Source organism: Carya illinoinensis, chromosome 11 (genome assembly GCF_018687715.1).
Source record: "Carya illinoinensis cultivar Pawnee chromosome 11, C.illinoinensisPawnee_v1, whole genome shotgun sequence".
In the NCBI taxonomy this organism is placed as follows: Eukaryota; Viridiplantae; Streptophyta; class Magnoliopsida; order Fagales; family Juglandaceae; genus Carya; species Carya illinoinensis.
Window position 1 is genome coordinate 39769206 of NC_056762.1, and position 15273 is coordinate 39784478.

The 15273-nt window shown below is 34.2% G+C and overlaps 1 protein-coding gene across 5 annotated transcripts; it reads right to left on the reverse strand.

Moving 5' to 3' along the window:
• Positions 1-1822: 1822 nt before the first annotated feature.
• On the reverse strand, positions 1823-13939 carry LOC122281092 (probable LRR receptor-like serine/threonine-protein kinase At1g53430). Of its 5 annotated transcripts, none has more exons than XM_043092358.1 (24): positions 13611-13938; positions 11827-11992; positions 11391-11462; positions 10590-10658; positions 10412-10480; positions 10216-10287; positions 9553-9624; positions 9395-9466; positions 9220-9291; positions 9053-9124; positions 8856-8927; positions 7786-7848; positions 7579-7644; positions 6096-6158; positions 5890-5928; positions 5756-5799; positions 5291-5643; positions 4950-5145; positions 4736-4870; positions 4000-4118; positions 3700-3910; positions 3380-3617; positions 2990-3140; positions 1823-2546 (listed from the first exon to the last, which is right to left on the reverse strand). In XM_043092358.1, the coding sequence occupies exons 1-24, from the start codon at positions 13726-13728 to the stop codon at positions 2106-2108; spliced, it is 3045 nt and encodes a 1014-aa protein (XP_042948292.1). In that variant the 5' UTR covers positions 13729-13938; the 3' UTR covers positions 1823-2105. The 5 variants fall into 5 exon arrangements, with proteins under 5 accessions (XP_042948292.1, XP_042948291.1, XP_042948290.1 ...); XM_043092357.1 differs by having other exon boundaries at positions 5756-5802; XM_043092356.1 differs by having other exon boundaries at positions 5756-5805.
• Positions 13940-15273: the final 1334 nt, after the last annotated feature.

Genomic DNA, 15273 nt, shown 5'->3' on the forward strand with positions numbered 1-15273 from the left:
GATATCAATACCATTTTATCTGAATTCCTCAAACTATATGCATGGTTGCCATCCACCAATGCCACATGTGTGGTTGCAACCATTTGTGGAGTATCTTGATGCCAACCCATCTACATGGATTAGTCAGGTGATAAATTTATTCGTTAAGTAGTGCACTTATTTGTAACCATGTTTGTAATTGATTTAAAATATTTTTTGGGTGTAAACTGCAGGGAAATCTGCTACCCTCATTTCACTCATTAGTTAACCCTTCGATTGGTTTACACTCCGCAAGTTCAAGCCATATAGATGAAATTCAAAATGCCACACCTGACTCTACTAGAAAATGTATGTCTATGCCCTCTGCTCATGATATTGTTGAATCCAAAGATGACGATCAATCATCGACACAAAATACTGTGCATATTGAGGAGGTTGATATCATTGAGGAGTCGAAGTTGGAGATGGTGTTTAGATCGATGGATGAAAGACATAAAAAAGATATACACTCTTATACGAAGTAGTTATGACATAGTTGATGAGAGACTTGAAATGAGCAGATATTCACGTATCATCAAGAGATGCTACGAAGTAGCCACAAATGCAACAATATGTGATGAGCATACTAAGGATATGCTAGCTAAGTTAGATGCAATGAACTTAGGCTACCGCACCAACAAGCTGCCCCATCAAACTTATTTGAAGGTTGCAGTTACAACTACCAATACAACGACAGTTGGGAATTTGAAGAAAGTATTGAGTCCCCTTGTAGTGAGAGGAAAATGCAGACCACTATCTCTCAGAAAAAAATCAATGATTGAGAGAGTGAAACCCACAATTAAGAAGCCTCCTCAGAAAGGAAAACATAAACAGGTAAACTCAATGCTTCGTTCTAAATATTTTAGTTTCATATTATGTAATTGTTTGTTAAGAATAATGATATATATTTATATATTTGTTTTTGCTTTGTAGCCGCATGGAAGAGAAGGCGAAGTTCTTGTAACGTGTAGGAATTTATTTGGGCAAACAGATGTTGGGACACAACAAAGTGTTCCTGTTCAAGTTACATACGAGTTTTTAATGCGAGGACAAATTATATTGTGTTTTTAATGCTAGGAAAAATTATATGCTCTATGGGTTACTTTGATCTAAGATCTTGCTTATGTATTGTTAGCCACCTCAAAACACTATCGTGGTGTTAGACTTTAGTGTCACTGAGTTAGGCATTTTAGTGATTGAGACTCAAGAAATTGTAAACTATCTTGTTTAACTTGGTCATACTCTCTAAATGTTCTACATTTTGTGAGTATGTTGGTTTGATTTTTAACTATTATATTATGTTCACAAATGCAACTTGAGGTACATGAAACCTAGCCGGATAGCTTGCTTGAGACATAACCATGGCTATAAGTCAAGGTGGGAAAGATAGTCATTTTACTAATTGTGGTTTGTATGACACTTGGTGTTCATGTATCTCTTGTTAATTTAACTTAAAGTCGGGAATTTGATCTAGATAATCTTTTTGACATCATGTGTAAGTAATATTTTCTATCGATTATATATATGTAGGCCTAGTTCTAGATAACTTGACTTAAAAAATATATATATAAAAATGAAGTAATTATTATTGTATGCCACATCAATTAAAGTCGGTGCTAACATAAACTATTTTAATTACATGACATATTGTGCTAAGATCGAAGTATCACACCATCTGTATTTCAAGAGTATCTAATAGTTTTCCTACAAAGTAAATGTATATTGAGATTACAATACCCATTCAAATTGATTGGAAAAGGGAGTAGGATGCAATATAAAACTACACCCTATAATAAAAGGCTGATGCAAGAATATTAGATATAACCATATAATAAAAATCTCAACTACACGATTTTTTTTTCGATAAAATCTTTAAAATTAAAAATAAAACAAATAAAAACTAGAACCATCCCAAGGGGTGGCCGGAAATCCATACCGCCCGAGTGGCCACAGGCAGCCACTAGAATCTGGTAAATAACTAACAACATTCTTTCAACTGCTGTCCTGGCATCACAAGTCAATAGAATATTCTAAAGAAAGACCAAGTAAGAATGTGATAATCTTTCTTATTTTCCTCTACCTCAATATTAATCACTCAAATTAACATCGTAAAGATCTTTGAGAAGCTTGCTCGATGAAGAATGGTCTCGGGTGTCGTCCTTACTGGGGAGAGAGATGGAGGAATCAATCCAAGGTCCATCCTCCATTGATATGCCTCTCTGCATGTGACTGCGACTGGCTTGAGATGATGAAGACATATGAGTTTGGCTATCTTGAGATCGCTTCTCAAAGGCTCTGAACCTTGCATCGGGGTTTGTTTCACTGCGCTTGATTATTGGTGCCTGAACTGCAATTTTTCCGTCAAGCATACTTATTACGGAAGACATTGATGGTCTGAGAGTTGGAGAGGGGTTGGTGCATAAGAGAGCCAAGTTGAGCATTCTCATTGCCTCTTCAGAGGAGTAGCTTGACCCAAGACTTGGATCCACTAGGTCAAGAAGGTTTCCTTGCTCTTGTAGAACGTAGGCCTTCAGTTTCATGTAAAAAACAACACAGAATTATTCATGATCTCATGCATACTTGCAAGTTGCCAACAAAAACTAGATGGCATGCATGAAGGAGGAGCGCATGTCAACACCAAGCACACGTGCGCAGAAAGAGGAGCTTTGAGTTCGCAAAATATTTCGTGTTCTATTTTTTTTTTTTTTTTTGCTGAATACAGAAATAGACCATACGTTTGTGAATTACTTGAGCGTTCAGAATCACTTTAGCATTTCAAGAAATAATATACAATCATGAGAATTACTTTAGCATTTCCAGAAATAATATAAATAAGAACCCTTTTTTCATACGTTTACAATATACACATGCTACCATAGTAAGTTGAGATAATTTTACTTCTGTCCAATGCAACCTTAATCATGGTAAACTAAATATATCAGTAAGAAGTATATACTAAGAGATATATTACCCAGTCCAGAAGAAAAACGAACTCGTCCTTTGGCCTGTAACTTGTGTTGCTCTTCCCACTAACAATCTCCAAGGCAACCACTCCAAAGCTGTAAACATCTGCTTTGTCCGTCAAGTAACCCCTCATTGCGTATTCTGGAGCCATATAACCTCTGAAGAAAAGCATAAAGCACTAGGACAGTGAGGAGTTATGCCATTAGGTAAAATGAAATCCAGCCAAGAGAGGCTTCTAATACCCATTACAAGGGCGTCTAACATATTTTCTAAATGATGTGTAAAATCATTACTCCTTTTTTTTTCCGTACCCTAGCATAAGATCTTTTATACAATAAACAAATCATGTTTAGAGAAGCTAAATGAAGAGGAAGAGGTAGAGAGAGATGGGACTCACATTGTTCCAGCAATTCTTGTGCTGATATGTGTGTTCTCTTCTTCATCAAGCTTAGCTAAACCAAAGTCAGATATCTTGGCATTTAGATCCTTATCAAGGAGAACATTTGTCGCCTTTATGTCTCTGTGAACTATTTTCAATCTCGATTCCTCATGAAGATAAGCTAACCCCCTGGCTATTCCCAAGCATATTTTCTTCCTTGTAGGCCAATCCAAGTGTAGCTTGTGCTCCTCGCGACCTAAATTGAAAACCAAGAGAGTTTTCAGTTATAAGTCAAACTATTGAAATACGCAAAAAATGGTTGTCACTGAAGGATTTACCAAAAAGTGCACGGGCAAGACTATTGTTTTCCATGTATTCATATATTAGTAACAACTGGTTTCCTTCGATACAGCATCCGTAGAGCCTCACAAGATTTGGGTGCAGTACTGCAGATATCATGCCTATCTCAGTGACAAATTCACGGCTCCCTTGCTTTGATTTGGAGGATAGCTGCTTAACAGCGATTATAGCACCATCTGATAGTTCACCCTAAGACCAAGCAAAGCAATTTCAGAAAAGTATTTTCAGATATGTTTTTTCTATGGCTAAAATTGTTGCAGGTGGTCATTCATAATTACCTTGTAAACTGGCCCAAAACCTCCTTCACCTATCTTATTTGCTGGGTCAAAGTTACTGGTGGCAGCTTTAATTTGTCTCAAGGTAAAATGACCTGTTTGTAGATCTAGTCCACGTAGTTCTGTAAGAAGAAAAGAATTCAGAGAACTTCCACAATAAGAGATGGAAGGAAACAGAAAAGAAAGAATAAAGAATGTGATGGAATGTGTCTCTGCCGGTATACACAATGAGACACAGACATAAACACATCCATAAAAATGAAGATCACTTTGTCCTCCAATTGGGATGTTAAAGGCTGATTAAACCAAAATGCAGTCCATTCTGCATTTAGGTCTTGCACTTCAGTATCTTCTCCAGGTATCACATCAACAAACACATAAAACAGCCAATAAATACAACATATAAGTTCAAATGAGAATTAGAAATCTCAGCATTTATTAACAGTGACAATGCCAGCCATTATGAATTTCTGAAGGGTATGGACCTATTACTAGCCAATAATGGCATAAAAATGCCGAAGATAGAGAAAGAGAGGACCACCATCTTAAATCCACTTCGTGTTTATGCATAGTTGTGCATTTGCAGGTGTGTGGTGTATCAGAGAGAGAACGCCCGGGGGGGGGGGGGGGGGGTGGGGTGTGGTGTGGCACAATTGTTCAGCTTCTAGCTAAAATTATCCATCAGTGGGTGGCTAGACAATACTTTTTATGTGTGCGTGTATTTGTGGAATTAACTCACCATTATCTTCACGGTCTTTCCCCCCCAGATAACCCTTCGTTCGGAGAGCTGCCAAAGCCAGTACAAGGAGCACACACGACGCAAGTACAATGCCAGCAATAGCTCCGGCAGATAGACCACGTGAAACATCAAAGTCTACGAGAAGAGAGGGATGTTTACATGAGAAGTTCTACGCAAAGTTGATAGAGATCCTAAGTCATGGCAAAAACCTTACTTGCTTTCACTGAAATGGCAGAAATAAGAGGACCATAGACAGCTCTGTAAGGAATGGCAGTAGTTCCTTTCCCTGCCCAGTACAAATGAATTTCCAGAGTGCTACTTTCAACAGAAACATCAAATTCCTTGATGGTGCCGTTACCAGCAACTTTAGCTTCATCCATAATATTAAAATCCTTCAAAACTATATTCCCCTGATAAAAAAAAAAAAAATTCAAAGTCAAACCTCATAAAATTCAACAAAAAATTACATCCATTCTGTTTTAAACCCAAACAAAACATTGACAGTTATCACATAACATACTGTCTCCTGATCTTACAAAACTTTTATCAACTTACTTGAATTGAGACATCAAATATGCGCCTCCCCAGGCTGCTAAATGTCTGATCATCAGAAAACATTATCTCAGCAAAGTAGAGCTTTACTTTGTAGCTTCCCTTTCGCAAACAAAGACCGTAGTACTTGAGTGATAGTGGGGAAAGTCGGGCTGTTCGGTACAAGTCTGGGCTAGTAGTACTCTTCGCAAGGAAACTAGTCTCTTGTTTACCCGTGAAAACCCCTGTATTACTGTAAGCCCATTTTTCAGAATGAGAACTAAATTGCGAGAAGCCACCACTATTGGAATCCTCTTCATACTCCTTCCCCTCGAATGTGATCCTCTCCCCTCCACAATTAATAAACAATTCATAATCTGCAGATATCATAATAACCATTTCATCTAATACTTCCATAGGTGTCTCCAATAAATAGACTTCTAAGTGCAGTTCTTAAAATGAACAATCTTTATATGTATCTATGCGTACTTTGTGCTTTTCTTGGACAGGGAAGGCCTTTCTTCAAACACCAACTGCTTCTAGAAGTTGAAATTTTAGGTTCAGTCAAATAAATCCGTTTTGAATGCGCAAAATAAATGTGTCTTAAAAAGCAAAGAACTTACGAGTTGTCCCCAGGAGATGAATGACTGGAAACCATATTCCTGTATGATGATATGGATAATTTAAATGCAAGAGGGATGAATATATCAATCATGTGTACACACAAATTACCATTTATACAACAGAAGATTAATATTGAATTCATTTTCGTATCTCTTCAACGGGAATATATTTGCATTCAGAAGTCATTAATGCTAAAAAAACTTACACAAATGACTCGTCAGAACAAGAAATGGTTGGTGACCCTGAAAAATTGTTGTAAGATATATCCCTGTTGAAAAATCAGGTGCATTGGAAATTTAATCGACAAATCAGACCAATATTCAATAACTACAGATCTAAATATCTAAGCAAAATCGTCCTATCAAATAATATCTAAGCAAAATCTGAAACCAAATCCCTAGACATCAAAACCAAAATCTAAGAAAGCAATAAAACAATCAACACTGAGAGTTTGGTAACAAAGTGAGACTCATTTGAAAAACCTCTTCAAAATCTAAAGGATGGTGCTAGTGGGCCGCCCAGCACTTGCCGCTGGGTGTACCGCTAGCAGTGCTAGGCGCGGCCCACTAGCACAAATGAAGGTTTCTTTTTTTATTTTTATTTTGTAAAGATTTTTTAACATTTTTAATCATTAAAAAAATTTAAAAAATATACAATTTTACTAATAATCACTTCCTTAATCATTAAGTAAAAAAATTAATTAAAAAAATTAAAATGCATGAGTGGTAAGATTGAGCGGTTAGATTAAGGGACTCCACTAGTATTTTCCAAATCTAAAACCAAACCCGAAGGTATCTACTATAGAAAAGTTTTGTTACAAACTGTTCCTACGTACAAACCCTTGTAGCTCCAAAAGACCCAACTTGCAACCCCACCAAACGACCCGTTTGCCACCCTAACTTTGTGGCTCTAAAACCTGTAACCTTTTTCTATATGAATAATTTTGACGAAAGAACCTCTTTTGCTTCAAACTGGAACTTCAGTGGCTGTAGGCTTTTTTGTGGTTTAGTATGAAAATAATAAACAATGAGAGAGAATCTTGATGATTCGATATGTTTCATGTAGTTTTCTCTCGAGGAAGACAATATAGGAGGTGTTGTGGCCTCTCTCTACCCTAGAAGTCGTGCATAATGATCAGTGTATAGTTAGAGTTTCTTTAGGTCATTTAGAGACTCTGAATCTAAGTGAATGTTGTTTCCCACAATGTTCTCTGAAGAAAAGGTCAGGCAACTGCCAAGCAAACTCTCTATATAGTTTTTCAGTTAGCTCAAGGTCGAGCTATTTTGACCTAGTAAACATTAGAACTTGAAGATCCTTGTAAACTATGAATCAATAAAGAATTTAGTTAGCTTTCCAATGCCACCAAGATCACCTCAATAAGATGCCAGGATCAAAAGTTAAGACTAATTTAACATGCCAACACTTTTTGTTCCAATTGCAACCTAGGCTCTACCCAACATATTTACAACCTAAGCTTTGTCATAAAAATATGCCAACATATTATTTTTATATCAACACCTACGATATCATCATAACATTGTTACACTTCTTACCTAAGAAAGAATGAAAAACAAATAATATGTCACAATTTAATAATGAGTCTCACAATCCAGAACACAAAAATCACTTGTGTATAGAAAATTTCACAGCCAAATGAAATGAAGATACTCAACTTAAAGTAGACTTACAAGTTATTTTTGCTGTTCAATACCCACTTAGGTACTTGCCCACTTAATGAGTTGTTGTTTAAGAACCTACATATATAAAATACATGTCATCTCATTTCTTGCCAAGTGAATGGTCATTGTTGCAGAGGAGACAATTTGAGAACCAAATTAAACATGAAATATTTGCATAAATAAACTAATATTTAGTTCCGATGATTATCAGCTTACATAAAATCTAGATCCAAGCTTTCCACTGGAATTTGGCCACTGATATTGTTGAAGCTCAGGTCTCTACGAGGGGAAAAAAACTCCTATGAACATATATATAATTATTTGTTTCAATGATTTACATACTAATAGTGGAAGCCAATTTGTTTAACATAATTTATTTTCCAAAATTTTGTTCTAACGGATCAATCAAAACTCTATCCTACATAAAGCAATTTCTAAGTTTCTTAGATGAATAAAGCCATCAGCTCAAGTTAGTAAGTGATATTGCATAATCCTCCCTAAAGCTTCAGAGAAAAAAAGGCCATAGTACACCATGTGACTTATATCTTATAGGCTGATATATCAAGCCTATCAGATAATGAACAAGAAAAAATAAAAATAAATTTAAAATATATGAAAGAGAGAAAACTACCACCAGTTTCAAAAGATTGAAGGACTAATATATATGTTGTACATTGTCCGAATGAGAATCCATTTTTTTTACAATGCATAAGTATTGTACTTTCAAGTTTTTCATGGAATTAAACATCGCAGCTTACACGTCTGATCTTAGAGCGGTTGCAGTGAATGGTATTGTATACACACCCAAACAATACATACAATAAAAAATTAATGGTATAATTTTATAATTATTTCAATTCATATCAAATTAATAAAAACAAACAATATTCTGTATAATTTTGTCAAATTTGGTTCATCACAGATGACTTTTTTTGAAGTTAGTTTTTTATTTTGTAATGACATGGAACCCAAAGACTGTAGACACAACATCTTTTTTACACAAGAATTGGGTAAATAATTGGCTTTTCAACAATGATAAATTATCATCTTTTTACTGATGAAACGTGAACTATATAAATTGTTTGCATCCAATGATTCAAACCTTTGACTTGGGGAGGATAATTTCCAAGGCCAAGACCTTACCACTTGGCCAACCCCTAAGAGTTTAAAATATTAGATGCATTATATTCGCAGAAGTCCAGAAGAAAGATGTATTCACCCAGGACAAAGAAAAATAACTTCAAAATCCAAATATCTTTATAATTAGTCCATTTTAAGCAACTTACAATCTCTTCAATTTTGTCAACTCTCCGAAATAATCTGGGAATGAATAATTGATTAAGCACTTCCTAAGCACCCTGAGAGCACAGAAAAAAGAGAAACAGCTCAATAAATTTAAGAAACAAAACAAAAACAAAAGGTACAACTTATTATTATACGATTAATGTTTGCTTAAAAGATTGAGCATTTATATATAACTTACAGATATTTCAATTTTTTCAAATTCTTCAAATCAGGGAATCCAATACTTGATCCTTTCAAATCAGATATCATCCTGACAAACGGGACATATTAGTACAAATCAAATGTACCATCCTTCAGATTAATTCACATTTCTACTCAATTAATGTCCAGGAAACATGTGCTCACAATTCTTCTAAGTTTGTCAACTGGGATATGCTAGGAGGAATGGGGCCTTCCATGTCCGTGCCTTGCATATAACTGCCAAAAACAATCCTTAGATAGGACAGAAAAAATACTGAAATTTTATGACTCCAAAAACTGAAAGATGGCAGATAAAAAGGAATGGAAGTACAAGACTCACAGTCTTGTAAGATTGATCCAATTCCCAACAAAATCGGGTATCTTCCCTGATATTCTGCTCCCATCTATCCTACTGCAGGCAGTCACTCAAGTTTGAAGAATTTCTGAATTCTAAAAGCTGCATCTCCAAATAAAGTTTTATAGAATGGCACAACTTACAAATCAGATAAATTCTTTAAATTGCCAAATGTTTCCGGTATTGCACCAGTAAAATTGTTTCCAGAAAGAAGGCTGCAAGATAATGAAACATTAGGTCATACTTTTCCTCGAAGCAATACGGCAACAAGAAGTGGTGCAATACAAGTGAGGTGCTGGTTTAACATGAATATGACATGTTAGTCATGGATGTGCATGTCCCAAAAGAATGACAATAGAAACTCCCTTTATTTATTTATAAAGTCTAGTTCCAGCCAACACACAATGAATATGGGACCCAGTATCCATACAACTCCTTTACCATCCATCAGGCCAACGTGTTCGTAATCTGGAGATCAAATCCCTGTCAAGGACATTGGAGTAGATGCTGGGGTGCTAGGACTAATCGTAAGCTTAATTCCATCTATTACACAACCATATGTCACTTAGTAACAATGCAAGATCGTAATAATCCACTTCTCAAACGTACTACTTAAATCAATGCTTTAACAGTCCAGATTATCCAAGAAGCATGATCATAAAAGTAGATGGACCATAACTATGCAGACAGAAACAATTCAAGCCTGACATATGAAAATGGCAACTATGGGCTTTTATTTTGGTCAACGCAGAAAATAAGGAGCAAGTACTTTTGAATTAACAAAAACAGATTGTTCTAAGTCTTACAGTCTTCTCAAGTTGCTCAAATTTCCGAGGCTTTCAGGAAGTGGTCCTTCAAGCAGATTATCTTCCAAGACCCTGTAAAATGCCACTTCAACTGTAATCCGGGTGGTATATCATCCTTCTTTCACCAAGGAATAAGATTGTAATTCATGACTTTTTTTTTCAATTAGCAAACAAACAACTCTAATTCATGACTTACAGCTCCTCGAGTGAACTAATGTCACCAATTTTCGGAGGAACTTCACTTATCCGATTTCCCAAAAGGGACCTGCAGATTACCAACCATTACAGAATAACCAACCTGCTGGCCTTTTGGCCAATACCATCATGGCAAATAATGAAGGCCATCATAGATACAAATGCAAAATAGTACTTACAAATTGACAAGAGGGAGCTGAGCAAAACTTGTGGGAATTGATCCGCTGATATAATTGCGAGTGAGATCGCTGTTTAACAAAGGAAACTTCACTCAGTCTTCAAGGTCATTATACAAATGGGTGCCAATTTTCCATCCAAATCGGTTCAAAGAAAGGGGACATGTTCCTTTGATGATTGTATTAATAAGTGAATTTTTATGCCAAAAAAGAAAGTACTCTTTGTTGTTAACCTGGCATGGCTTGCATGGTACATGCTTGGCAACCAAACTCGGAAATATATTATGATTTTTCTAATAACCTTGTTTTGGTCTTATCCTATACTACACTCCTACCGCATTGTGTTAATGCGGCATTGTTGATCCACCATCAAATTAGTCCTCATTTTCTAAAATAATAGATTCAAAAATTGATGGGCAATGACATGTCAATACAGTGATAAAATGTGAGATGAGGATATAATATATAGTATTTTCCTTACCGTATTGGTTGTTTCTTTTACAATAAATGATGGTAGTGGTCTTTACAAGTTCTAAGAAAACCAATTCAAATTCTATTTGAAATACTATAATCTTAAAACAGAAGGGTCTATCAAGGAATGCATGGGCGCCAAACCCCCCCCCCCCCCCCCCCCCCCCCCCCCCCCCCCCCCCCCCCCCCAAACAAAACAACACACAACAAAAAAAAAAAAACATTTTACAAGTATTCCGTAACCAAGAATCTGAGTAGAAAATTGAGCAAACTGATGATGTAATGAGGTGAGTTGACTTCTTTAATCCAGAAAAGCAGGTATTTTCCTCTTACAGTATTCGCAGATTAGTCAATTCTCCAAATTCAGCCGGTAGAACTCCACTTAAATTGAGACTCTTCAGTTGACTGTCACACGAACAAAAGATGGATGAAAGCATAAAAAGAACTGAGATATATATATATATATATAGTAATCTTATACCAGTTCCAAGAATTAGTACACTCAGAGACTACTTTAACCAAATTTTGATTAAAGGACTTCCGAGTTTTTGTCAGAAAACAAAAAGTATCATGTACATTTATATATATATATATATTGTTGCTGCATATGTATACTGCAACTACTAGTTTTCAATACTAAAGATAAATATTTTCTTGCTGCCCATTAAAAAATAAAAATAAAAAATTTCATGATAAATCTGATGTTGGCAAACATGAAGATGCATGTTTATCAAAGAAAATGCGGAAAAAAGAAATAGAAAGGTCATACATTCCTGTGATGCTGCACACAGTGCTATTACAGTCGCATGAGACATTACGAGTTGGAGAGTCGGTTGTTGTACTTGTCAGGTTGACATTCCTAAACTGGCAAAAATCTTCGCTGCTACGCCAATTGAAGTTCTTTAATTTGATGGATATTGCTTCCAGAGCTTTCACTGTTAGATAAAACCAATTGTTTATCCAAATACATGCACGATAGATAAAAATTAGGAATCATGCAAGCAAAAGCTGAAAAGGATATGAAAAGCAACAATTAAGAGAAGAGAGATTATACAATTCTCTTGTCCTCAAAAGCAAATAAATTTGTATGATAAGCTAATTTTTGTACATCTTGAATTTATCACATATTTCTTTGCTAATAAGTTATCATTAAAGCATTTCTCATTTATCAAACGGCATGAAGCCCAAATAGTAAAAAGAGATAAAATGTCAACAAAATTCAGATATAATGAAACCAGCCGTAGCAGTTTACATTGCAATAGTAATAATAGTAAATAGAGAATAATGAATATATAATTAATACCAAGTCAAACCAACCAAGTTCAAAACCACCATCTAGAGTTCGATCTATGCTTTTTAATGACGTGTCGGTTCACCAACCTACCCCGTTTTTAATTTCCTGTTACTATATATATATATATATATATATATGCTAAACGCGGAAATGACTTTGGAAAGTTTCTGCTACATATTTTCTTTTTCAGAACAACTTTTCATTCTCCTTGTCATCTCACGCGTTATAAACTATATTTATTTTATTTTATTTTATTTTTTTATTTTTTATATAATATATATATGACGTTTAGATGATAAGTAGAATAATTTAATTGATTTAATAAAAATAAAATAAAATTAAAATAATAAAAATTAATTTTAAAATATATAAAATGTGTAATATGAGATTATAACTAACATTTCTAGAACAAAAAAATGTGAAAAGAAATACTGGTCAAATATTTTAAAAATATTTTTTTAGAAAAAATTATAATATCACTTAAAAATATTTTTTAATCACTAAAAAAAATTAGGTGGTCGGATAAACATTATCATTTTATCATTAAAAAAATGAAGGGGACAGAGGAAAGAAAGAGACGGTGGGCCCTCGTGAAAATTTCATGCACGTAACTAAGGATAAGTAAAAGGTTGATATCTCAAATCTCATAAAGTACAGACTACCAAGTGGGCCCTCCGCCATACACTACAGTAGCTCCATCATCTTCCATGGCTAGGGAAAGAAGATGACTCTCTCGTCTTCATTTTACGTCAAAATCAATTGTGAATTTTTTATAATGTTTTATCCCCAGATTGGGGATGGGGATGACGCTACAATTAAATCACAAACCCATAGTTTCCTTCAAAGATTGAAAAAAAAAAAAACAGACATTCACGGAACAAATCGAACACAAATACTGTATAGAACCAGCTTCACAAAACATCCCTTGTTAATATAATTCGTTAATATTAATTTTATTTTAAGATTTAAAAAAATTAAATTATTTATTATATTTTAGATAAAAATATTAAAAATTTATAATAATTATACGAGTTTACATAGTTTCTTAAATTAAAATTAAAAAAAAAAAAACAAACAAACTTAGGAAAAAAAATTATGAATATCTTGAAAATTGAAAATAAACAAATTAAAAATCAACTCGGCAGCTCTGGAAACAAAATTGCCGCACAAATAAAGCGAATAGAGAGAGAGAACCAGTTGTAGCAAGAAATTGTAAACAGCCACCCAAATGTCTAAATTTCGAAAATAAAGGTACGTACCTTCATTTTGTGGCAAGGGTTGAGCGTTCGTTCCAAACTCAGTAGTGAAGGAATTCAAGACCAAGATGCCAAGAACAAGAACATAGACAACCTTATGATCTGAGCTCAAGAACCCCATTTTCTTCTCCCTACAAACTCAAAGTATTGCTACTGCTAACTGCTAAGTTCCAATATATAAGAGAGAACAGGCCAAGAATAGCAACCACACTAACAAAGACCAGAGAGAGAGACAGAGAGCGAGAGAAGTCGACGAGGGGCTTGAAGATAAGTAGAACCAGAGATCATTTAACGAGGAAGGAAATTAGAGAAAAATTCAAAACACACGAAAAGTCATAAGTACGGACTTAAAAAATGATTTTATTGCCTGACGAGAAGCGCCCGCCACTCTGTCCACTTCCTCACCACAATAATTGCTACTCAAACTTCCACCACATAAGCAATTGAGCTTTTATCTTTTCTTTTTATTTTAATTTTTTTTCAAATATTTTTTAAAATCTATTAAAAATTTCAAAAAAATAATAAAAATAAGAAATTCATTAAAAATTATTTACTTAACAATTAAATAAGAAAATAAAAAAAGGGTAATCGGCCACCATATGTGGGTTTAAGATTTGAAAAAAGATACACCACTTCTTACTATTTACCCAACCTCCACGTATTACATTTTTTTTTTATTATTAGAATAGTGGGATTCGTTTAGATGTTGAGTTGATATGAATATTAAAAGTTAAATAAAATATTATTAGCATATTATATTTTAATATTATTATTATTTTAAAATTAAAAAAAATTAAATTATGTATTATTTTTTATGTTAAAAGTTATAAAAATTATAATAATTAAATAAAATAAATTAAAATAAGTTTAGAGAAGTTTAGTAGGGCAAACCTGACATCCTTCAACAAAGAAGGAGAGGATAGAAAAATAAAGGAGCCTACTATGTACAGGTGGAAATCTTCTACGTATTCGTTAAATTTTTCTTTTTATTTTTTTTTAAATTATTTAAATATTTTTTAAAAGTATAAAAAATCACATATTCATTTCAAAATTTTTATTTAATCACTAAATAAAAATAAAAATTAAAAAATTTTAAAAGAATTTTCGGAAGAGAATTTGGATAAGAATTCTATTTGATAGTAATATTTTTCAAAAATAAAAGAAGATGCTAGAGTCACCGCCGGTGGCTCCATCCAAAAATAAAACAGCGAACGAAAAGTCATGAGTACGGACAAAAATGATTTTATTGACTGACGAGAGGTGCCCGCCACTCTCACTTCCTCCTTCTCTTTTTTTTATATTTTGTTTTGATTACTGTTAGCTAGGGGGCCTTATGCCGTTGGGCCCACATGAACATCATTATGCTCCCTAGTCCAAACTACAACGCCTTTAATATGCAATATGATCTCAAAAGTATCAGTGTCACTTACCCTCAATTTGAAACACAAGCTGTGATTTGCTTCATCCATTAGGATTCTTCGACCATTAAGATCATGTTGCATAGTTCTTTTTTTTTTCCCTCTCATTTAAATGGTTAGATCTTAAAGGGTGCATATTAAAACTTATTCTTCAAATTGGGGAGCTTAGAGACAATTTTGACTGTTTGAGATATTATATATATATTATATCATAGATGGAATGGTAATTGGTGGGAGAAAATGTAATC

Coding starts and splice junctions, on each gene's coding strand:
- LOC122281092 (XM_043092356.1), bottom strand. CDS start 13,728: ATGGGGTTCTTGAGCTCAGATCATAAGGTTGTCTATGTTCTTGTTCTT. Junction 3,618..3,699: donor TCTTGCCCGTGCACTTTTTG/GTAAATCCTTCA, acceptor TTTTCAATTTAG/GTCGCGAGGAGCACAAGCTA. Junction 2,547..2,989: donor TCGTTTTTCTTCTGGACTGG/GTAATATATCTC, acceptor ATGAAACTGAAG/GCCTACGTTCTACAAGAGCA.